The following is a 26392-nucleotide window of genomic DNA, read 5'->3' as shown; positions in this document are numbered from 1 at the left end:
ATGGAATATTACATTTCCATACATTCATCATCTACTGATCTCTAACCCCCCAAAGGTGATAAACTTGTACATTGAACTGGTTGTGAAATTTGTATATTGTTCAAAAGCCCACCATGCTTTGCCTCTCCCCTCTTCCAAGCTAATATTGCTAAATAATTCTTGCAATTGATTCCATTCCTCACTAAGATTTTCATTGAGCTGCCTTCTAAACTGAATATTCCACTGACCATCTATATATGCTTGATAGGCATCAATATCAGGGTAGGTAGTTATTTGGAACAAGTTATGAAAATTGACCTTCAGAGGACACTCCCCTAACCAATTGTCATGCCAAAATCTTATTTGTTGACCACTGACCACCAGCATAACTCTACCCCTTTGGTACCATTCTCTGATGTCAAGCAGAGACCTCCAAAATTGTGACACCTGTCTATTCCTGATCTAAAAAATACTTCTTTTAGCCAAGTATTTCTTCCTCAACAATGACCAACATTGATTGGTATCTCCCCTCTCTAGTCTATCAATCCACTTAGCTAGCAAACTTATATTCATAGCTCTAACATCCAAAAAGCCTAGACCTCCAAACTCCTTTGGTCTATTAAGGGCCTCCCATTTGATCATATGATAGTTTGTTTTCTTTCCTGTGCCTTGCCAAAAAAACCTAGATCTGATGGTATCTAACATTTGGTAGTTGCCTTCATACAATTGATATACCCCCATTGTGTACATTGGTATACTAGACAGGCAGGCATCAATCAAAATTGATTTTCCCCCGAAGACAAATAATCACACTACCATGTTCCCAACCTTTTCTCAGTCTTGTCACTCTCATATCTCAACAGTGCCTTTGATATTTTGTGATCACTAACTGGCAAACTTAGGTATTTCATGGGAAAAGACCCAACACTACTACAGATTGACTTATCACTATTGCCACTTTCATTGCCATAGCGATAGAAGCAACTGTGTTATGCTTCCACCACTGGTTGCACCCATAGAGAGGCCTCCTGAGGAAGGAAACTGGTGGTTGAAACTTCTAGCACCCATGGGTTAACAGTAGATATGGCAGTGGTATTTTCTTCATCGCATGAAAAGTCGAGCCGACTAGATAGGCGTTCTAGCCACCGCCTCTACATGATTGTTTGGTCTACCGGCGGTAGTAAATTCAGCCTGAGTTATTTCCCCATTTCCCAACTACCCACAACACAGTTGCATCACCATTTCACTTCTCCATCTTCAAGGTTGGTGCATTGTTCCTCTCTCCATTACACGCCTCATGCCATGCTGCCACCACCTCCCACATGGCCAATGCATTGTTCCTCTCGCAAATTGTGTGAACCATTGCACGCCTCGCGCCGTATCCCCACCAGATCCAAGGGCAAGGGTTTGCTTTCGCACTTCACTAATGGGTCTTTGTCGAATTATTTTCCTCTTTATTGATCTCATTACTAAGGAAGCTCTCATCCTACTGCACATTGACGATCGCAAGCTCTTCAAAATGGAGGTGGCCCCCAACAATAGGAACGCACTGGCCAGCCTTACAAAGGATCTTGATCTGGAGATCCTCTGCCACCTTCCCGCTCACTCCTTGTTCTCCTGCAAATATGTCTATCGCTCCTAGAAGCGCCTCATCTCCGACAACCGTCAGGTGCTGCCCTAGACTATGGCAGGCTTCTTCTACAATAGTGAGAATGGCAATTCAAACTTTACCAGCATCTCTGGTGTACGCCCCCCTCCTTTGAATTCTTGCCCTTCAACCCTAACAATATAGCTGTCTTAGATTGCTGCAACAGCCTCATCCTATGCTAGTGCCTTAGGGCTAATGGATACCACTATGTCGTCTACAATCTAATGACCTAGAAGTTTAATATATTACCACCTAGTGCCCGTGATGTTGGCCATTCTGTTCGTGAGGCTCACTTGGGGTTTGATCCGACAACCTCCTCGCACTTCCATATGATTGAGTATGTGGATGTCGACAGTTTGTGCACAGGTGTGGAGATCTACTCATCTGAAACTACAGCATGGATCTATAAGGAATCTAAATGGGGCGAGGATACTGATATGACATTTTATAGACAACCAAGTATATTTCTTAATGGTTGTCTGTACATTATAGGGCACTCTGGGGAGTACTCTATGATACTTGCTGTGGATATGGAGGGAAACACATGGAGGCAAATTGATAGGCCTAGTGGTCTTCAACACTCCAAGCATCAAGCTCAGGGTCACTTGTGTGTATGTACTATTGCTTGTCCCAATGATTCCAAGCTTTCAATCTAGATCCTTGAAGACTATGGTACTAATAATTGGATATTGAAGCATACGGTCAGCATGTGGATCCTGTTTGGAAGGATTAATATTAGATTTGGTTTCGTGGATTGGGTTGCCGAGTACACAGTGATTATAGTTCACCTAAAATGGAATATGATTTTCTTTGCTGGGGAGGATGGAACAATAATCGCTTCTGACATGGACCGCAGAAGAGTTCATGTCATCCCTACTCGTGTCTTTCGGTATGTTAGATGTAGCGTTAAAAAAGTTTAACTGCAGACCATCATATCTTCCTTATGTTCCCTCATTCTTGGAATCATTAGCAGAGCAGTAAATAAAGCAGCATTTGATGTATCTCTCTGTCATGTATTTTAAATGGTCCAATGTTGTTTGATTGTCTATGGACATGTTAATTTCCTCAATGATGGATGTTGTCATTATTTTAGCTAAACTAGTGTGTCATCTTTGTTTTATTTGTAAATTGAATTATTTATTTGGTGCACATATGCGTTACGGTGGTGTTACAATAATATTTTGACACCAATGGCTCCTCTGCTTGGCTTTTAATAGAGGGGCGTGGTCACGTGTACTGAATTCTGCTTGGCTTTTGCTTGGCTTTTAATTTAATTCCTCACAAAAAAATATGACACGAGACTTGATCGGATGAACTCTGTTATGCGATGAATATGGAATTAGACATCAATTCTCAGTGGTGTGACAGCTCCCATCGTCGTTTCATACGGTGATTCAGCGTAAGTAGCGCGAAGAGTACTGTACTAGAACACTATTGAATTACGGAGTAGTTTCCTAACTAATTTGTACTAGAACACTTATTTATTGAATTACGGATTACTGTTGTAGAACACTTATAGTGTAGAGTACTGTAGTAGAACACTTATACAGAAAATCAAAACCTAACAAATAATTCACTCTCGCATGTAAAGAGTGAATTAGTTTCCTAATTGATGACCATTGTGGCGGTTGCATTGTGCTATTAAATCCTGGAATAAATCCAGGAAAATACGAGCACCCGTACTAAGTAGAGGACTTGTGATTCACCAGAAAGTAAAATTACTTATATTCACGTACAGCTTAACTATCTTTGTCTCTATCTATTTATTTATAGGTTTTAGAAGAGGCTACTGCTAAAGCCAAATCCTAAATGTCATAGCTTGCACTTGAAAATACTAGTAAAATTTTAACATGTTTTCTATAGAACCGTTAAATGATGTAAGTTCAACTATATCTTGCTATAATTTTATTTAGGAGAAGGTTGTCACTAAGTTAAGCTCGCTATTTAAAATCATGGTTAGTGTCAGAGAAGAGCAAGTTGAAAGACAACCTCAAAAAAAATACAAACCCTTCTTGCTATTTTCTTCCTTCAGTTTGTATTATTAAATAAAAATAAGAAAAAGAGACACCTACCAACCTTGTCACGCAAGGCATTAAATACCAAAATAATCGCTTGTGACTACCAATGTTACTTCCTGTAGAATATTACAAAATGGAGATTGGAGTCACCACATCAAAACTAGACAACTGCTTTACACGGTCACGATCTTGATTGTCGGTGATGGATTGGACACCATCAAGATAGGAAAAAACTAGAGACTTATATATTCCCATTTGCCATCATCTCTTACTAAAGAGTATCGTCCGGCCATGCAGTGCATTGTGCCACTTGATCTTGGATGTTGGATGCAATCTTGACGGCGTAGCCCACAACACCACAGTTGGGTACAGTGTGTTCTTATGTGTGAATCGTACTCCTAATTGATGATCATTGTGGCGGTTGCATTTCCAATGTTTTTAAATGCTTTGGGTACGCTGCCAGGCCAAGCGACGTGAAATACGTGCGTTGGGAACTCGATGGTGCCAAGCGAATGGGCGCCATTGAATGGACGCGTTGGGTACATAGCGAGGCGAATCGACGGGGAAATATGCGCCTAGGGAAGTCGACGTTGCCATGCGAATCGTCGTCATTGCTTCGTTGTAGCACCCGGTTTTAAGAACAAAACCAGATACACACCATATGTGAGTCCAGGAAGTATAATCTCATATATAGCTACAAATAAGGGTAATATCATAAGATAATGCTTATTACATAGCGTATTTTTATAAAGAATACAACCTCAGAGTATAGACAGCGAAAAGACAACTCTGATCTTTAGGTGAAGACTCCAATTCCATAGGGACAACTGACTGGTTGATCACAGGCCTAACTCCTCCAGACTAGCAATCTGGTACCCATCCGGGATTTTTCCAAATAATTGAAAAGTAAAGCAAGCATAAGTACATGTTGTACTCAACAAATATAACATGGGGTTCATGGGGCTCAAAAGGCTAACACTAGTTTAACTGCGATTAGCTTTTAATGAGTCATCTTTTAGCAATTGGGTGGTAACAAGTTTATTCACAAGCCCATATAAACACATGATCAGGTAAACATGAATAATAAATAGCATAAACAGTAATCATTAATGAGCATCTTCATCATCAGTATCATCTGTGTTCATCATCATTAACCTTTAGTGATCATTTATTCCATAAGGGTTTCAAGGCCGCTCATGACCGTGAGCATGGCTGACACACTAGTTTTACACTCTGCAGAGGTTGTACACTTTCACTGTGACTCGTGATTTACCCTTTTGCCCGAGGTGATCAGCCTCTTGACCCACTACCAAGGAAGGTCGGCAGGGCTCACTATGAAGCCTTTCAAAGGTTCATCCAACAAGTTAGGGCCACTAGGTTTCTGTGCCCTATGAATGTTGGGATCTCCTTCCGATAAGCACAATGACACGGCAGTGGTACAGAACGTGGGACTGGATAGTCAGAGAGACAAAGCACGGAGAGAGGGGAAAAGGGCGCGGCGGCGTGGCTGCTGGGCCGGTGCGAAGCTGGGCTGGCCTAATGCGGAGAGAGGTAAGTGGGCCACGCAGGGAGCAAGGCCGAGCAAACCAAATATCGGGTAGGGAGAGGAAAAAATAAAGAATTCCTTTTCTATTTTATTTTCCTATTTCAAAACCTCATTCAAATATGAACCAAATGAAGTTTGAATAGGGTTTTAAATACACTTTTCAATTCAAACAAAAATGAGCAAATTTTAGTAAGTTTCCCAAAAATAATTTTTACAACTTTTTAAATTCTTTTATTTTCAAATTTTATTTTCTTTTATGTCAAAGCCATTCTCAAATTCATTTTCAAAAGCATTTTGAATTCATTTTGAATTTTGGATTCAACCACTCATTAAAATAAATCAAATGCACCGATATGTATGCACAACTATGTTGCTACTCCTTAGGATGAATTTTAATATAATGAAAAATATTCTTTTTCCTATATTTCATGAGCACAAAAATACAAAATTAAATCAATTTAGCTCTATTTCCAAAGAAGCAAATTTTAGGGTGTTACATTCATATAAGAAGGGGGTATGCGATGTGTTGCTTTCTCCACTCTAAACTTGCAAAATTTTGAAGTTGATCTTTCTCTTTCTTTCTTCAACTATCTCCGCAAGCATGGCAAACCATAGTGACTCCAAGATCGAAAACTCATATTCAGATGAGTCTAAATTCAAAGAGAAGGAGAGCAAGATCCTACTCGGCCTCTCCAATGGAGATGTCAGGTTTTGTGGCCGTGGTGAGGGCACCTTTGTGTGCCTTTTTTTGCCACGGCAAGAAAGTGCCATCATAGAGTCTTCGCGAGTTGCTGCAGCACGTGACTGGGAAGTCTTGCAGAGGTGAGGGGATCTCTGGGCTAGAGCATAGTGCTTTGGCCAAGTATATCCTAAGCAACGACGCCATGGCGCACGACCGTGAGCTTTGGTAGAGTTGGGGACTACGGCAGCATTTAGGCGGTTAAGGCTCGTAGGGACAAGCGCCACGTGGCCAATAGGGCCGACAAGGAAGCATGTAAGGAGAAGGTACTAAAAAATAATAACTCTATGTGATGATGTTTTTTGTGATTAACCTTCTTTCAATTTTTTAAAAGTTACTATGTAGTTCCTATCACCAATCAAAACTAACTATATATATTTTAATTAACATAGCAGACCGCGTGCTGCATGGGAAAGGGCCCCTACTACAAGCCTAGTAGAAGGCCCGATGGAGGGTCATCCGCATCCTGCTGAAGCTAGTCTTGTAGTAGGATTTTATTTTATGTACGGAATTTTAGCGTAGAATATGTATGTTTTATTTACATGAAAAATAAAATGTTATTAACTTATGTATTTTTTGGGATCTACCTTATCTTTGCTGTGATGTTTATTTTGTGTGATGGGGAAGCGGTCTTCTATGACCGATAGTGTGATGGTAGCCCCCAAGCACCTTAGATTTCATGACTGTATGTCACATCCATCATTAGGTGGTATTCGTAACACGCAAGCACCACCGCTAGCAGACTTCACCGTCGCTTCTAGACGGTCAGGATGGCACCACTATCATCAATTTTCAAGCCCATTCAAATCTCCCACATGTATTTATGAAGTTTCGCTCAAATTTGCATTACTGCGGCCTAGACTTTAGCATACAAAGACCGCTTCCTCACCCTATCTGCCTCCTCCTTAGTGCTACTATTCCCCATCACTGCCGCTCACCGCTAAAAATCTAGTGCTCTGTGTCGTGGTGCCGGTACGCCTAACCGCCCACACAGATCCACCGGTGACCAAGGTGGTACTCACCGCCGTGCCTGCTCGAGCTCACTGCTGTAAGATCCAAACGCAAGGGTAATGTTTTCGCACTTCCCTTATCCATGTTTCTTGGATTTTTATTCCCCTCTTCAATTATGTAAGTAGGAAGCAAGCTTCCATCTCATTAGTGTGTGTCCACCGCTCTAGCAGATCCTTGTCAAGCTGGAGGAGGTCCCTAACAAAATGAAGGGGGTGGGCATCCTAATAGACCATGTCTTGGTCCTCATCCTTCGCCGCCTCACTGCCTGCTCCTTGTGCAACTGCAAGTGTGTCTACCGCTCCTAGAACCACCTCATCTCGGACAATGAGTACTAAAAGGAGCTACCCCAGATTGTTGCCGAATTCTTCTATCGCACCTAGAAAGGCAAACGCCACTTTGCCAGTGTCACCGATGAACACCCCTTCTTGTCCTTCTTGCCCTTCCCCATTCACAATATTGTCGTCTCAGATTGCTACAGTGGCCTCATCCTCTGCTGGTGTTTTGGGTGTTGCTATCTTGTCTGCAATCCAGCCACTAACAAATGGTTGCTACTGCTGGATAACCTTCGTTCTTGTGGTGAGGCTCGCTTGGGGTTCAATTTGATAGTCTCCTCGCACTTCTATGCGTTTCATTATGGGAAGATGAGGGAGGGTGAGTCCGTATGTGTGAGCATCTACTCATCTAAGAGTGTAGCTCGGATCTTTAAAGAATTTGAATGGGGCGACGGTATTATAGTATCCACATATGCGAGAAGTGTGTTTCTTAATGGTTTTATGCACTGGCTTGAGTTCTCCCAAATCATTGCTGTTGATATGGACAGAAAGATATGGACGAAAATATAGAAGCCACGTGGTGATGCAATCTCCATCTATGAAGCCTAGGGTTAGTTGTGTTTATGTACTGCTGATATTTACACTATGACTCAGCTTTCAATCTGGATCCTTGAAGACTATGGTAGTAATAGATGAACATTGAAGCATACGGTGACCACGCTGGAGATATTTGGACAGAACAATATTGAATTTGGTTATGAGGTTTGTGATCCGAAGTATAGAGTGATTGCAGTTCACCTTGAATGGAATTTGATTTTCCTTGTTGGGGAGGACAGAACACTGCCTGCATATGACATGAACCATGGAAAAGTTCATATCCTCCCTACATGGGTCATCCGCTGTCCTAGACCTACCTAGAGTCTATGTATCAACAGAACTCACTATCTTCCTTATGTTCCCTTGTTCATGGAGTCATTAGCAGAGTAGTAAAGGTGTATATGCTATATTTTATTGTTAGGACTTGTCTTTGTTCAGGTAGGGACTTGTTTTGAGTCTATATAGTCCAATTTTGGCTTGGTAACTAAACCAATAGTATGTTGAATATTATTAATTATTAATTTTGCTACTTTGCATTGTGCAAGTTTTGGAGTCTCGGTGCTTTTGAATGATTTTCCTGCAATGGCTATGGGAGGAAGAAGAGGGGTCCCATCATGCATTAGCTGCCAAGCTGATCAAGGAGTGCCAATCTGAAGGAGCGGAGCACATCTATCTTACGTAAGTCTATAGGGAGCAGAACCTTTATTATGCTATCTATGTACCGCTTGTGTTAATTCAACAGTTGACACAGTTGTTATGTTAGTGTCGAGCATTGTTATTATAACAAGTACTCTTCATTGTGGACATGATAAATGATGTGTAATGATTATATCTGTATGGTGTGTGTTCAATAAGTTATTAAGGCCCAGCTGAATTAGTAGATACATTATGAAAACTAGAAGCAATTCTGTTATATGGGCCGTTGGTTGTTTTGTCAACACCGTCGGTATTCATCTGATGCGGCAGGGGTCAATAGTGTATCACTGCCGAATCGTTTAGTAACCCGACACCAACTAAAGGATCATCATGGGTGGATCGTACTGCAACGCGATGGTGACGATGCCCTATGACTAGGTGGTTCATTCATTGAAGCGACGGTGATGTTCGCCTCAACACAGGCGGGTTGTGCTCCAATGCGACAGAAATAAGGACTTGATCGCGGATGGATCATAAGCCAACATGGCAGTGTTCGTGTACACCTACACAGGCGGGTCGGGCCTCAATGCGATGGAATAAGGATCTGGTCATGGACGGATCATAAGCCATGAGGCGGTGTTAGTGCATACCCACACGGCGAACCATGCTCCAATGGATCATGGACGGATGATAAGCCGAAATGGCGGTGTAGTGAACATCCTAGTCGGTCTCAGATAGCGACAGTGATGGCTATGACTGTCACTGCTAACAGCTTAGTGTCGAGGCTGAAATCGGACTGTGATAGGGGTTACGACGTGGCTGTGAAAGGTGCGAGTGTAGCAGTGCAAGCTTGCAATTAAGAAGCTTAATTGTTTGCTGCTATTCTTCCTTAGTAAGGCCCATAGTGAAGACCTCAATCTTATCAAAATTAATCTTCATTCTAGACATTGCCTCAAAACATGTGAGTATCATTCTCAAATTCATTAGATTTTCAGTAGAGAAACTCAAAAAGATCACTATATCATCTGCATATTGCAGATGTGTCAAACCTCCCTCAACCAAATTAAGGACAAGGCCCTAAATCACCCCTACAGCAATGCTCTAGAAAGCATAGTAGATAATGCATCAGCTACTAAATTGAACATCAAAGGAGATAGAGGGTCTCCTTGTCTCAAGCCTTTAAAACTTCAGAAGAACTTCCCTCTTTCTCCATTCAAATCAACACATACTCTACCCCCTCTCACAGTTTGATTGATCCATTGTATCCAAAGTTCATCAAAACCTTTCCTAACCATTATTGCTTCCAAGAAAGACCAACTCACTTTGTCGCACGCCTTCTCAAAATCTAATTTTATAATAACTCCACTTTTCTTGGTAACTCTAAGTTCATGAAGGACTTCCTTAGCAATTATGATACCCTCTAAAATGTTCCTACCAGGGATGAAAGCAGTCTGGTAGAGACTAATCAATTTATCCACAACTCTAGTTAATCTGATGGTAAGGACCTTGGTTATGATTTTATAAATCACATTGAGCAGACATATCGGCCTAAACTGCTTGATGTTAGTGGCTGGCTTGACTATTGGCAGTAGAATAATAACTCCAAAGTTTAGTCTCCATAGGTATAGTTGGCCTTTATGTAGGTTGTCTAGCATTTCTTTGATGACTCTAGAAGGTTTTAAAGGAATCCACACTGAAGCCATCTGGCCCAGGAGTAGTATTGTTTTTCATTTCCTTTAATGCAACATCCAATTCTTCCAGACTAAAAGGTCTAACCAGCCAATCATTTTCTTCAGGAGACAATTGTTGATCTGAGTTCCACATGTCAGGTTCTATAGGTGTATGTCTGCAATCTCAGATCTCCCAAACTATTGTTTGTAGTACTCTGAATATGCTCTTTCAGTTCTTGTATGGTAGCTAGAATCTGACCATCCTGTTCCAAAGTGGCTATGTGCATTTTCCTATTCCTACCATTGGCGCACTTATGGAAGTAGCCTGTATTAGAATCACCCTCTAAAATCCACTTTTCTCCTCCTTTTCTTTGCCATTGTATCTCCTCATCTGATAGAAGTTTCAGTATCTCCCTCTCCAAACAGTATCTCTCTTTCCATTCATCTTGGCTTAGATATCTAGTTTCACTTGCCTCATCTAAAATTGAGATAGCTTTCATAATATCCTTCTTCTGATTCTTCTGGAAGCTATCTACATTTGGGCCCCACCCTTTAATAGCTCTTCTTAGTTTCCTAGAAATGATATGCAAGTGATCCAATGGGTCAATTTTGTATCTAGTTGGCCACTTACTTTTTGTTAGCCCACAGGATCACCGGCTCAGGTGAGTCGACCACTCACCAGTCTTGCCGAGCACCCACTAGTGTTGCCGAGCACCCACTAGCTAAGCCGACCATGAACAAGCATTGTCCGACCACATACACTATGGCTAGAGGTTGAAGAAGAGGGAGAACAGAGCATACACACATAGTACAAGCACCAGCATTGGCCGGAGCCTAATATAGGAGATGGCAAATCTGAACTCTCTTTGTTGAGTTGCAGTGGCAAACTATATACAACTCTATTCATCTAGTCCTAGTACAGCTCCTATGCTGCTACAGTGGCTAGATAACACAGCAGGACTGACTTCTGTGCCTGTCCCTGCATGTGGCTACAGTGTGGCAGGTGAGCCATGCGGTGCCTGCCTCTCCAGCGGCTATAGTACCACAGCAGGGGGCCTTTTTGGCACCGCCTTCTCTTGCTTTATGTTCACACAAGGAAGCAGTAGATTATCTAACAATTCTTCCCCTAATCCTACTGCTATTCCTTGTACCCCCTTCATGTCGATCATCTCCTTCAGCTCCGTGAGTCGAAGACATCCGAGCAGCTTGGTGAGGACGTCCATGAGTTGCTGACCAGTTTTGACAAACTTGATGACAATCTACCCTCCATCGACACAGTCCCTGAGGAAGTGGAACTTCATGTCGATGTGTTTGCTCCAGTCGTGTAGAACCAGATTCATCGTGTGGCCAATGGCGGGCTAGTTGTCCACCATCAGTGCTGGTGGGTGAGCTTCCGCACCGGTCAGCTCGCCCAGCAGCTGGCATAGCCACACAACTTGGCACACCACTATGACCACAACTATGTACTCTGCCTCGCACATAGATAGCGCTACCACCTTCAGTTTCAGCGACAGCCATGAAATTGGAGCCGACCTGAGGAAGGCGAGCACGCTAGAGGTGCTCCATCGTCCATCGATGTCCCCCGCCATGTCTGCATCGCTGAACATAGTGAGCTACAGCCTACTCCCGCCGGTCTTGGGAAAGATGATCCCCTGATCCACCGTCCCTTTGACGTAGCGCTGTAGCCGCTTCACCATAGCCTAGTGATCCTCTCTAGGATCCTCCATGAAGCGACGGGCATAGCCCACGGCAAACGCAGTGTCTGGCCTCGTGTGGACTAGGTAGCGTAGATGGCCAATGATGCTCCGATAGAGTGTTGCATCCACCTTCGCCACGGTGCTGGCCTTCGTCAGCTTCAACCGCTCCTCCATCGAAGTCATGCATGGCTTGCATTCATCCATGCCACTCTGCTCCAATAGCTTCGAGGCATATGCGCTCTGACCAAGCATGAGTTCCTCCTTCCCCAATCTCACCTCGATGTCGAGGTAGTAGGAGAGTGCGCCGAGAACGCTCATTTGAAAACAAGCCGCCATCTCACGCTTGAAGCTGTTGATGTCCTCCATGCGCGTGCGGATGATGATCAAGTCATCCACATACACGCCGATGACGAGCTCCTCCTTCCCCCGTCACCACGTGTAGAGCGTGTGCTCAGTTGCGCACTATTGGAACCCAAGCTCGCCTAGCATTTTAGTGAACAAATCTATCTAGCTCTCTTTGCCTAAAAGATGTTTTGATGGTTTCTTGCAAACAAATACAATCAAAGTTGTGAATTGAGACTAACTCTAACAACTGCTTCCTTCTTCCAGCATTACCAATCCCTCTCACATTCCAGAAAAGGATCTTCATTTTGGATGATGTTGGGATAAATTATCATCCAATATAGCTCCATCTCTACTTTGTTCATAACTCTGACTAGTGACCTCTTCTACTGTGACAGGATCATTGACCACATACATCACTCTAATTTCTTGTTGTTGTGTTGATTCAGAACTCAACATTATTTTATTTTTGGCCTTCACCAAAGCCTCCATTGCTTCTTCTCTGGCTTGTATGAGAGAAATGTTGGCAAGTCTAGCCGCCTCATCTTGACCCAAAGATATGCCACAAACTCTAGATATTGTTTTTAGTGAACAAGAAGATGTATTACTAGATGGGGGAATATTTATATTACCTTGGGGCATACATGTAGCTTTCTTGGACATAGCTTTCTCCAGCATGGTTGTCCCATCATCTTGCACTCTGGAGCTGTGTCTTGTGCCTTGATTATTTGTAGCTTTCTTGTTGTTCTTGGGCTTTACAGCTTCCTCTTCCCTCACCAGACCAATCCTTTGCTCCTTGGAGACTGTAGAAATATCACTACCTATAATATGATTCTCTTGAGTTACCTTTTCTACCCTGCCTTCCCCGTCCAACACCACCTCTATATCAACTGGGTTCTCAACACATTCAAAGAAACCCAATTCAGCCAGGCCTCTGTTCACGGTGGGGGATTTTGGCCGACCACCAAGATTCTTATCAGGAGACTTTTGCATTGCATGAGCTAGAGCACTTATCTCCTGAAGAAGATCAACCATCTCAGCTTGGTCTTGCTTATCTAAAATATTTTGTGTCTTCGGCCCACAATTACAGTCCAGCTCAATGACACCATCCCTATTCTTGTTCAACTCATCTAGTATTCCAATCTTATCCACCTGGTAACCTATAACATCATTAGTTGAGTCTTGCAATTCCAATACCTCTAAGTTTCCTCCCATTTTCTTGCCTTGGTAGTTTGATGTCCTAGATTCATGCACATTAGCAGGACTTTTTGGGGGAGATTTGCCTGTTTCAAGCCAACCATGACTTTCCTATGACTCTGGGTCTTCCTCATCAGTGACCTCATCGTCATCCAGATCATCATCAGGTTTTGTGGGTGGATGTTGAACCATCTTATCTAAATAATACCAAGAGATTTTCTTTCCATGTTTGTTTATGAAAACTTCAGACGTCCCCTCAATCTTGCTTGGATCCTTACAGGAAACTTTAACCCAGATAGCTTTCCATTGCAGAGATGGAATATGCACCTCCTCAGGGTCACCCACAAGTTTGGCTAACTCAAATTCTATTCTTGCAACTTTGGGGACTCCTATAGCTCTCACCCATACTGTTTGTAGGATCTGAAAAGTTTAAGGGTCCTATCTATAACACCCTAAAATTTGCTTCTCTTGAAATAGAGCTAAAATGATTTAATTTTATATTTTTATGCTCATGAAAACATGGGAAAATAATAAATTTTCATTAGATTAAAATTTATCTTAAGGTAGAAACATGTTTGTTGCATTCATGTCGGTCGTACCTTGTGTTTCTATGTGCAAAATGTTTTTTTTAAATACGTTTAGAAGACGAGTATCTATCTCTAGGAATTTTCCAGCTTCTTTCTGAAATTTAATTCCTACCTCCTTCACCTCAATATTTATGTTCTAAGTTCCCAACAATATTTTTATGAGATCCAAATACTTTATTTGGGTTCATCATGTTCCAAAGTGTCTCTGGGAATTTTCCCCAAATTTTCAGAGGTCTCGGAGTATTTTTCGTGGCTTAAATATCAATTCTGGACTTTTCTAGAATTATTTTATTCATGAAATTAATTAATTCCGAAAATAAATAATATATCTCATTTTCCAACCAACTCTCAAAGCCCATGTGCAAAAATCCTAATAAATCTCAAAGGCCCATGCATTTATTTACTAATGGGCTTTATGATTATTTAGGTCTATTAGTAAATGTGGAGGGTGCAACATCAATCAGTAGCATATTGCTAGTTGATGTAGATGTGGGAAGTTTTTCTTCCTATAAATATGTACCAACCCCTTGGGCAAAGCATACCAAAACTATCATAAGGGGAGCTCCTAGTTTGGGAAATCGCTCGTGTAGTAAATTAGATTTTTCTCCTCCTCTTGTCATCGCCCTCGCCCTCACCGCCGCGCTGCCCGACGCCGTAGATCAGCCGTCGACCCAAGAAGGCCCTAGGTGAGTTCACCGTTTTCTCCTCTTATTCCCTGTGCTCTCGGCTCGTCAAACCGTGGCCTCTAGGACCCAAACCAAGCGCTCCGGGGAGCTTCTTGTCGCCGATAATAGAGCTCCGCCACGCCGGTTTTCTTCTCCGACCAGTGACTCTCTCTCCCCCTCCTTTTTAATCTAGGCCATCCAGATTCAATCTAATGGTCCAAGATCGCCCATACCCCTTCACTGGGTTTATTTGCAAAAGAGCCCCTGCTGTTTCGCGTAATATAACCCACAATCCATGGCGCACTTCTAGAATACGTTTTCCTATTCTGAAAGCGTAGTTTCTTTGTAGTAGATTCAGAATACGTTTTCTCTTTTAGAAAGCGTAAAATCCCTCTGTTAGATTCAAAATATGTTTTCTTCTTTTAAAAACATAATTTCTACGGTTAGATCCAAAATACGCTTTCATCTATTTACAGTTTTGCCACTAGTCTTATTTAGGCCATAAAATCTTCGTTTTAACTCCGTTTTGATCCATTCAAGTTGCGTTAGATTCATAATTGAGTAATCTACATGTTCATCCTACTGTTAAATATATTTTCAACTTTTGAAATTTGAGGTTAGATTTAATCTATTATTTTATTAAAGGAAATCTTGTTTAATTCATAACTTTTTCGTTATAGCTTCGATTAGAGTACTTTTCACGTCTCTGTGTTCGTAGCGAGACATAGATTTGTTTTACAAACTTTTCATCTTGATTTTATGTTTGGTGTACTGTTCTAATGTAGATCTATTATTTGCTTCGTGTATGATTGCATGGATGCTTGTGTGGTGCTTTATGATCATGTCCAGTCAGTGAGCTTTGCGTTGGTGATATAAAAGAAGTTGGTGATCCAGAAGAAGTCCATTGGAGGTTATAATTCAATAGAAGAAGGATTTGAGTTTAAGGCAAGTATAGCATAGGATCTTCTTTGTTGTCCTATACACCTTTAATCATTTAATTCATACTGCATGTGTGTACCTTGACTGCCACTAAGGATTTCCTAGTGCTTTGTTACCTTGTGCCTTGTTACCTATGGGGTATTACATTGGGTAGTATGATGCTAGTGCTCAACTACAACCATGATCTTGTAACTTGACTAATGGAATATGCAATAAACATTAAAAGATGCTTTTTATCAACATGGAATCAGGGGACTAGAGTATTAGGCTATTTTTATGGTGCTCTAGATGCCTCTCCCTAAGGACTTATCTATAAGTAAACAAACAGGACTTACAGTACAGCTGTGAGGGCTATATGGCTCTGGCTTTAGCTCAGTATGAGGACCTTTTCTAGCTTGTTATAGGTTACCTTTATGGCATAAGAATGACTTGATGAATCGGGTATAGGATAGCCTCTACTCTTATGTGTATAGGTCGCGTGTCATTATGCCATTCGACAGGGGGTCCTATATCTATTTGCCGAGTGAATCTAATGGCCCTAACTTGTTAGATGAACCTTTGAAAGGCTTCATAGTGAACCCTGTTGACCTTCCTTAGAACTGGGTCAAGAGATTAGCTACCTCGGGCGAAAGGGTAAATCACGACTTATAGTAAAAGTGTACAACCTCTGTAGAGTGTAAAATTGGTACATCAATCATGCTCACGGTCACGAGCGGCCTTGGATCCTTACGAAATATATGATGAACACTGATGATACTAATGATAAAGATGCTCACTAATGATTACTGTTTATGCTATTTATTATTCATGTTTACCTGATCATGTGTTTATATGGGCTTGTGATAAACTTGTTGCTACTTCTATGCCAAAATTGTGACAATTAAAAGCTAATCGCAGTTAAACCAGTGTCAGCCTTTTAAGCCTCATGAACCCTATGTTATATTTGTTGAGTACGATATGTACTTATGCTTGCTTTACTTTTTAAATCTTTGAAAAAATCCTGAATGGGTACCAGATTGCTAGAGTTTGGAGGAATTAGGCTTATGATCAACCAGTCAGTTGTCTCTATGGAATTGAAGTCCTCACCCAAAGATTGGAGTTGTCTTTCCACTGTTTGCTATCTAAGGTTATATTCTTTATACTAGGTACATTATATATTGAGCATTGTCTATTGATATTACCCTTATTTGTAGCTATATGTGAGAATTGACTTTCTGGGATCACATATGGTGTGCATCTGGTTTTATTCTTAAAACTAGGTGCTACAAAGTGGTATCAGAGCAATGCTGACTGTAGAATGCAAGCTTAGTAGAAACTGGTCGTTCTAAGGTTTAGAAGTTGCTATAAAAAACCTTGCTCTATGAACCTTGATATTTTCTTCTCTACTATATCTCTACCCATGCTATTCATCTCTATCTTGGTGCTTATTTTAAAGTCTTTGTTCTTATCTTCACCCTTGATTTGATATGCTTTTAGAACTATTCATCACCACCTTCTTGCGTAATCTAAAGATGAGTCTTAGTATTGTTACCCTAGTACAATGAGAACGATAGTATCGCAAGTTGAGTCAATGATTGAATTGAGCACCTTTAGTGCTTTGTTGAATTGTCATTATGCTTATGGTTGTTTTGAATCTTTGTAACGATTGCAATGATCTTGTGGGGTTTGACCACAATTTCATTTAGTTTATAGGCCTAAGGTATAAGGATTAATGGAATAAATAGTTAGGTTATGGTTTTCTTCTATTTTCCCTATCCTGCCTTTCGGAGCAGCCTGCCCTCCTTAGCTTTTATCTCTATTTTTTTGGAAGACCAAAAATCATAGAAAAATTCTATACAACAGTAGACTTCAACATCTTTCACTGACCACAAGAATCACCCTAATAGCTATGTTGGTTATGGAATTATGAAAAATCACAAGACGATGTATCTGTGCTGTCAGAAGCCTAGAACAGTTTCTATTAAGTGCTGTTTTCAACTACATTAACTGAGGAATCTAGAAAAGTGTTCTATAAGAAGGTTTTGGAGGATTTGATAAGCTTTCCAACGGTATATGCTACAACTTCATTGGATTAAGAGAATGAAAGTTACAGCCATTTCACTATGCTATTGTTTTTCTGCTCGCGAGGAATTTCAGATTTCTTGTCCTTGCCCATACACGAGAGTATCATTGGGATGTCAGAACATCTTGATACTAGTTAGCTCATTTGGAAGAAGGTGCAAGCTACCTTTTTGTGTCCCCTAGTTGATCTTTTCTTAAGGGGGGTAGCCAAGTTAAAGGATTTGCAAGATAAAGTTTCATACGTTCTAGTTATTCATTTGGAAGCATCGATTATCTCTGTGGTGGGGTCTTGTCTTGTCTCTCATACTATCAATCATATCTTGCCATCTCTTGAAGCTACATTTAAGAATGCTACAAATGACTAAGTCCTAATTCATACATGTTGAAACACAGATGGTCGCTACCAGGAGAAGTGCTTCAGAAGGTGCCGGAAGGAATCCTACCGATTCTAATCCACCGCAATCCAATTCTCCATCTATAGAGCAAGCTTTGATGGAGCAGACTCAGTTATTATAGACTATTGCTCAAAGTGTGTTGAACAACCTGCATCAAGCGCCATCTATTGACAAGCGTGGTGAATTTATGAAGGGACACCCATCGACATTCTCTCATACAAGCGAACCACTAGAAGCTGATGACTGGCTTAGAGCTGTGGAGCAACAATTGGACATAGCTCAGTGAGATGACCATGAGAAGGTGTTTTTGCATCCGGTCAACTCTAGGGCACAACACAAGACTGGTGGGAGTCTTACCAGTATGGATGTCCCAACAATATTGGACAGATCACCTAGAAGGAGTTTAGCGAGAGCTTTAGGTCGTACCACATTCCCATAGGTGTGGTAGAACTCAAACTAGATGAGTTCTGGGCTCTCAAGCAAGGATCTATGACTATGTGTGAGTATCGTGATATGTTCACTCAGTTGTCGTGCTATGCTCCAGAAGAAGTGGATAATGATGCTAAGAAATAGAAATGCTTTTTGAAAGGACTAAATGATGGAGTTCAATTGTAGTTGATGACTGTTGTGTATCCTGATTTCAAAACATTGGTGGACAGAGCAATTGTAATTGAGAACAAGCATCGATAGATGTAAGAGAAGAAGAGAAAGAGTGACCTTCAATGCCAATTAAGAAATACTCATCTCCATTTCATTACACAACCAGAATATCAGTCACACCCTATGAATCTGCTTAGAAGTAATGATCAAGATTAGTATCATCAACCTAATGATGAAGTGTAGCTTTTTAGCTTGCAAGAGCCATGTCTGTCCTCTCCCACTATCACCTTGATAACGATAAATACTTCTACTAGTAAGGAAAGTTATGATTGTGGGGAGATTGAACCCTATAAGAATGATTGTCTTGAGAAGTTTGTTGAGTAATCAAAGCTAGAATCAACTACAGCAGGAGCCAAAATAGAATGTCCATAAGGAGCAGGTGCAAGGTAATAAGATAAAGCAAAACTATATTTAAGGCAGGTTGAACAATGTGGATCTGATTACCACTCATGGAGCTAAGGAGGTCGTTTATGGTTTGGTGGAAGTAAGCTCAGACACTGCTATGGTGTTGTTTGACCCCAGTGCATCACATTCATTTATCTCTAGGGAATATGTGGAAGAACATAAGATAACTATGCTTCTGATGAGGAAACCATTAATAGTTAACTCTCTAGGAGAAGAAAAGAAGGCAAACCACATATGCCAAAAGTAAGTCTAAATGTAAAAGGGAAGAACTTCGAGGCAAACCTTATCGTTTTAGAGTTAATGGACATTGATGTTATTCTTGGAAAGGGGTGGTTATATGCTTGTAAAGGAGTAATTAAGTATGCTCAGCATTCGGTGCTACTAACAACACTGTCCGGAGAAAGAATTGAGTATGAGGGTATCCAACCTGCACTTGAGGAAGACGAGAATGACCTGCTAGAAGGTGTGTCCTATGAAGAAAGTAAAGTGGACTGTGAGTTTTCAGATGTCAATGTAGAGGAACAAACCCCTTTGGAGGAGATCAATAAGATAGATGATCACGCCTATGCAAACTATCCAACTAAGAAGGTTTTGAATGCTCAAGGTGCCATATAAAGTTAAGTCATACTCTCTAGCTCTCACTTGGAAGAATTGGTTAATCTGATGAGAAAGGTGGTACTCAAGGATGTGAGAGAGGAACTCAGAGTTTTCAATGATGAGATTTGATTAGAGGTTCAAGGGAGGTTTAACCAAGATCATCAAGATATTGATAATGCTACTGGAGAAGGTTTTAAGTTTGTTTGGATCAAGAAACCTCAGCTAAGTATTTGAAGTAGTGAAAAAATAGGGTTGAAGTAAAACCTAAGTATTAGCTTTGCCAGATCTAGACAAGAGCTTTATATCTACTATGACACCTTGTCAAGATGTGGGATGTGTCCTTATGTAAGAAGAAAAAGTAGTATATTGTTTATTAAGTCAACTAAGGAAGCGTGAGTTGGATTACCCAACATATTATGTGGAGTTATCCATTGTGGAGCATGGAAGTGCTATCTTCTGGGGTGTAAAAGTGACATCTAGAAGGATCACAAGAATCTACAAGACATCTTCACTAAGTTGGTCTTGAGCTTGTGATATCCTCGTTGGAATGAAAATTGGTTATGACTTGGAAAAGTGCTATCACTTCGAGGAGCAAAGTCATGGCCGATGACCTTAGCAACGGAGAATTGTGCTAAGAAGGTTCGGGTGACACCAAGAACTAAGAATTGTATTCCAAGTTTGAGCAACTTAACCAGAATTTTTAATGTTTTGAAGATTGGTAGTAGAATCTCCTTCTGACCAAGAGATTCGTCAAGGAGGGTGAATATTTTAAGAAAGAGAATTGATAGTATAGACTAAAAAGAAAAAAATGACCTAGTGATTGAAGTTACCTAGGCATGGTCTAGAGAATCTGTTAGAATGTTGGAATCAGTTGGGCAAGATATTTAGAGTAAGGTCAATAGGTATGCAAAGTAAAGTGGGATCCATATCAAGACGATGGAGGAAGTAAAGAAGAATCCAAAGATGAAGTATCCCTATCTCCTAGGCGACATCTTTCAAATCTCGAGGATGAGATTCATCTTAAGGGGGTAGAATTGTAACACCCTAAAATTTGCTTCTCTTGAAATAGAGCTAAAATAATTTAATTTTGTATTTTTATGCTCATGAAAACATGGGAAAATAATAAATTTTCATTAGATTAAAATTTATCTTAAGGTAGAAACGTGTTTGCTACATTCATGCCGGTCGTACATTGTGTTTCTATGTGCAAAATGTGTTTTAAAAAAAATACATTTAGTAGACGAATATTTATCTCTAGGAATTTTCCAGCTTCTTTCTAGAATTTAATTCCTACCTCCTTCACCTTAATATTTATGTTCCAAGCTCCCAATAATCTTTTCATGAGATCCAAATACTTTATTTGGGTTCATCATATTCCAAAGTGTCTCTAGGAATTTTCCTCAAATTTTCGGAGGTCTCGGAGTATTTTTCGTGGCTTAAATATCAATTCTGGACTTTTCTAGAATTATTTTATTCACAAAATTAATTAATTCCGAAAATAAATAATATATCTTATTTTTCAACCAACTCTCAAAGCCCATGTGCAATAATCCTAATAAATCTCAAAGGCCCATGCATTTATTTACTAATAGGCTTTCATGATTATTTAGATCCATTAGTAAATGTGAAGGGTGCAACATCAATTAGTACCATATTGTTAGTTGATATAGATGTAGGAAGTTTTTCTCTCTATAAATATGTGTCAACCCCTTGGACAAAGCACACCAAAACTATCGTAAGGGTAGCTCCTAGTTTGGAAAATCCCTCGTGTAGTAAATTAGATTTTTCTCCTATCGCCGTCGCCCTCGCCACCACGCTACCCGATGTCGTAGATCCACCGTCAACCCCAAGAAGGCCCTTGGTGAGTTCGCCATCTTCTACTCTTATTCCCTGTGCTCTTGGCTCGTCAAACTGTTGTCTCTAGGACCCAAACCAAGTGCTCCGAGGAGCTTCTCGCTGTCAGTAATGGAGCTCCACCACGCCGGTTTTTTCTCCGATCGGTGACTCTCTCTCCCCCTCCTTTCTAATCTGGGCCATCCAGATTCAATCCAACAGTCCAAGATCGTCCGTACCCCTTTGTTGGGTTTATTTGTAAAAGAGCCCCTGTAGTTTCACGTAATATAACCCGCAGTCCATGGTGCACTTCCAGAATACGTTTTCCTATTTCGAAAGCGTAGTTTCTTTCTAGTAGATTCAGAATACGTTTTCTCTTTTAGAAAGCGTAAAATCCCTCTGTTAGATTCAAAATACATTTTCTTCTTTTGAAAATGTAGTTTATTTGGTTAGATCCAAAATACACTTTCATCTATTTACAGTTTTCCCACTAGTCTTATTTAGGCCATAAAATCTTCATTTTAACTCTGTTTTGATCCATTCAAGTTGCGTTAGATTCATAATTGAGTAATCTACATGTTCATCCTATTGTTAAATATATTTTCAACTTTTAAAATTCAAGGTTATATTTAATCTATTATTTTATTAAAGGAAATCTTGTTTAATTCCTAACTTTTTCGTTATAGCTCCGATTAGAATGCTTTTCGCGTCTATGTGTTCCTAGTGAGACGCTAGTGAGACGTAGATTCATTTTACCAACTTTTGATCTTGATTTTATGTTTGGTGTACTATTATAATGTAGATCTATTATTTGCTTGGTGTATGATTGTAAAAATGCTTGTGTGGTGCTTTATCATCATGTTCAGTCGGTGAGCTTTGCGTTGGTGATATAAAAGAAGTTGGTGATCCAGAAGAAGTCATTTGGAGGTTACAATTCAATAGAAGAAGGATTTGAGTTTAAGACAAGTATAGCATGGGATCTTTCTTGTTGTCCTATACACCTTTAATCATTTAATTCATACAACATGTGTCTACCTTGACTGCCACTAAGGATTTCCTAGTGCTTTGTTACCTTGTGCCTTGTTACCTATGGGGTATTGCATTAGGTAGAATGATGCTAGTGCTCAACTACAATCATGATCTTGTAACTTGACTAATAGAATATGCAATAAACATTAAAAGATGATTTTTAGCAACTTGGAATCAGGGGGCTAGAGCATTGGACTGTTTTATGGTGCTCTAGATTTCTCTCCTAAGGACTTATCTGTAAGAGAACAGCAGGACTTACAGTATAGCTGTGAGGGCTACATGGCTCTGGCTTTAGCTCAGTATGAGGACATTTTCTAGCTTGTTAGAGGTTACCTTTATGGCGTAAGAATGGCTTGACGAATCGGGTATAGGACAGCCTCTACTCTTCTGTGTATAGGTTGTGTGTCATTGTGCTATTCGACATGAGGGTTTCTATATCTATTTGCCGAGTGAATCTAATGGCCCTAACTTGTTAGACGAACCTTTGAAAGGCTTCATAGTGAACCCAGCCGACCTTTCTTGGAAGTGGGTCAAGAGATTAGCTACCTCGTGTGAAAGGGTAAATCACGACTCACAGTGAAAGTGTACAACCTCTGCAGAGTGTAAAACTAGTATATCAGCTGTGCTCACGGTCACAAGCGGCCTTGGACCCTTACGGAATAGATGATGAACACTGATGATAAAAATGCTCACTAATGATTACTGTTTATGATATTCATTATTCATGTTTACCTTATCATATGTTTATATGGGCTTATGATAAACTTGTTGCTATTCATATGCTAAAATTATGATAATTAAAAGCTAATCGTAGTTAAACTAGTGTCAGCCTTTTGAGCCTCATGAAGCCCATGTTATATTTATTGAGTACGACAGGTACTTACGCTGGCTTTACTTTTTAAATCTTTGGAAAAATCCCGGATAGGTACAGATTGCTAGAGTTTGAAAGAATTAGGTTTGCGATCAATAAGTCAGTTGTCCCTGTGGAAATGGAGTCTTCACCCGAAGATCAGAGTTGTCTTTTCGTTGTTTGCTATCTAAGGTTATATTATTTATACTAGGTACGTTATATATTGAGCATTGTCTATTGATATTACTATTATTTGTAGCTATATGTAAGAATTGACTTTCTCAACTCACATATGATGTGTATCTGGTTTTGTTCTTAAAATCGGGAACTACACTATCGGTCTCTTCCACCACAGCAACTACATCAGAGGTAATAAACTTGATCTTCTGCATCTTGATTAACAAATTCAGGACAACTTTGGAAGGGATATTTGCCCAAAACTCACTGCCAGAAATTCTTTTCACATGCCAATTCCAATCTGAATCCACCAGATATTGTAGCTCAGTTTTAATCCTAAATTTGGTACCTCTGCCTTCTAAAACAGACACAATAGCTCTAATAGATTCCTTTACTTCTGTCTTTTCTTCATTCTTAAGTTCGGGGAGGCTCAAGGAGTAAAAGAGTTGGCCCGGCATGCCCATAGCGCAGAGAGTAAGCCCCTTGTTTGCACGTATCAGTGGGCAATTGGCAGAAATGTGACTTGTATCTCTACAGCTATAGCAGAATGGAGGGTTCTTGCAATCTGAGCGGTGATGACCATCTTTGTTGCAATTAAAGCACTTCATAGGCAAGCCGGAGGACTGACCTGACTCCCAAGAGTATTGATTGTAGGCTTCCTAATCTCGGCTCTCATGGTAAGTCTCTCTTCCTTGGCGATCTTGACCTTGGAAAACTACTGCCACTTGATAGCACAACCTATCTCTTTTTCGTGTCTCCGCCTTTTTTTGAGAACTTATGCATCCACGTACTGGTCCGTGTGGCACTGGACACTGGCTAATTAAGGTTTGAATATGTTTGATCACGCTGCCATCTGCTGCATCATGGGAATTTTCTGCTCATTCTTTTTTTTTTCGGGAATTGTCTGCTCATTCTTTTTCTTTTTTTTTTGTGACGGGAATTTTCTGCTCATTCGATCACTCAGATTCTGCTCATGCGTGACACTTCCACTGCGGACGCAAGTAACGGCCAATCCGGCCGCAAACTCTCGAGGACACCATCACATTTGTTGGGCTTCCTTGGCGCAAAGGTAACCTAGTAAAGTAGAAATCATGAGATAGATGTGAAAGAACGGTAAAACATGACTCAAGGGCAAAATCTTGATGATATGGCTCATATATAAATATAAACAAAAGAACTGGTGAAGCTACAGAGAATGGTGTTCTAGTTCAATCAATCTATGCACTGATGGTTGTATAACGAGTTGCCCGACCAATATACTCAAGTGATCTTGTGGGACGTTGGAGCAAAACAAACCAATCTCTAGGGTCATGTCAACCGTCAGCATCCAGCTCGTCAGATACCGTCAGAGCTTCTCCTTCATGTGGACGGAAGACGGTAGCGCTAGAACTTCTTCATGTGGAGGGGCGAAGATGGCGCACTTGCCATCCACACCGGCTGAATCATCGCGGAGTACCACATACACCGCCATGACCACGACCTCAGGAAGAAGATCGAGGGCGACCTTGGGAAGAAGATCGAGACGAGCTCAGTAGGGGCTCTTTGTGTGCAAGGTGTACCGCTACCCGTGCAACCACAGCCCACAGCGGCGCCAGATGACGAACATGACGGCGGCTCACACGCATCACTCCCCACGACAACGACCATTAGAAATCCAATGCCGCTACGCACCCGTACAGCTAGGCATCTGCCGCCACGGGCCGATGATGCGGCATACCAAGAAGGCATACGCCGAGGCCTCTAGCGATACAGGCGTGGCCATGGTGACGATGACTGCGCCTCCTCTCGGGAAGAAGGTGGTGGACGACGACAACACGAATAAGCTCTTCAGCGAGACTATGGCCGTCGCGCTCGGCCTCAACGAAAATGTGGCGGCCATCAAGGACTTGTTGGCATCCCCGCCGGCACGCAGGAAGGTGAGGTCGGCAGGCACGGATGATGAAAGCTCGCGTGCGGCGTCGGCACGCAAGGTGAAAGACTGGCGCGACTGCTGCGGTGGCTGAGCTGCACTGCCCTTCCATCTCGGCGTGCTGGCGGTTGTGACCCCAAAAAAAATCCAGTTCGGTGACGGGTGAGATGCAAGAAAAATCAAGGATCACCCTTCCATAAGTTCATTGGAGAAAGATTCCAGGAACGAACATCAAGACGTGAATAAACCGTCACTCCTCTGAATTCACTCCTCCTCTGAAATTGCATTATGTTCTTTGTAAGACTTAGGATGGCAGATAGCTTGCTGAGAGTTCTTGTAACTGGACACTACAACATGACTCATTGTACAAGGCGTTTACAAATGCCTCCAAAAAACGCCCCAAAGACCTTTTGAAGCATTTATTAAAACGCCGGCTAAAACATGGAAGTAAAATGTATTTTGAGGCGTTTTTCCAAAATGCCTTTTAATATCAACATTTAAAGACATTTTTTGACCGCCTAAAATACTATTTAGAGGCGTTTTGTATAACGCCTTCAAACATTAATGGGGGCATTATTAAAAATGCCTCCAAAATCAAGCTATCCATATGGAACTGCTAGCAATATAAAATTCCATTCAAGAATGAACCAATATAAAAGCACACATTAACACTATATACTCCAAACACTTTAATATTGCAGACATACATAGTTACATTTGTAACCAGATTGCTCCCTTTAAGAGAGATAAAAAGCCCGACATATTCACATCATAGCTATATACATATGCAAGTGTAAATTCAACTGACTATATGTTGCCTCACTGCCAGTCTTCTAGCAGCCCCCCATGTTCAACTTGTTTCTCGATCCCTAGGTCCAGGATTATCTGAAATTGGCATGATCCAAGCAATAAAAAAAGATTTAATAGAAAAAA

General features: G+C 41.0%; 1 protein-coding gene and 1 pseudogene across 1 annotated transcript; both read right to left on the bottom strand.

Moving 5' to 3' along the window:
* Positions 1–11816: 11816 nt before the first annotated feature.
* On the bottom strand, positions 11817–12179 carry LOC136465421 (uncharacterized mitochondrial protein AtMg00810-like). The gene has a single exon (XM_066464161.1). The coding sequence runs from the start codon at positions 12177–12179 to the stop codon at positions 11817–11819; it is 363 nt and encodes a 120-aa protein (XP_066320258.1).
* A 279-nt stretch (positions 12180–12458) lies between these two features.
* Positions 12459–25175, bottom strand: LOC136465419 (uncharacterized; annotated as a pseudogene).
* Between the last annotated feature and the right edge of the window lie 1217 nt (positions 25176–26392).

This window comes from Miscanthus floridulus, chromosome 7, assembly GCF_019320115.1.
Source record: "Miscanthus floridulus cultivar M001 chromosome 7, ASM1932011v1, whole genome shotgun sequence".
Lineage (NCBI taxonomy): Eukaryota > Viridiplantae > Streptophyta > Magnoliopsida > Poales > Poaceae > Miscanthus > Miscanthus floridulus.
The sequence above is the reverse complement of the archived record's forward strand: the minus strand, read 5'-3'. Positions and strand labels throughout refer to the sequence as shown.

Coding starts and splice junctions, on each gene's coding strand:
- LOC136465421 (XM_066464161.1), bottom strand. CDS start 12,179: ATGGAGGACATCAACAGCTTCAAGCGTGAGATGGCGGCTTGTTTTCAA.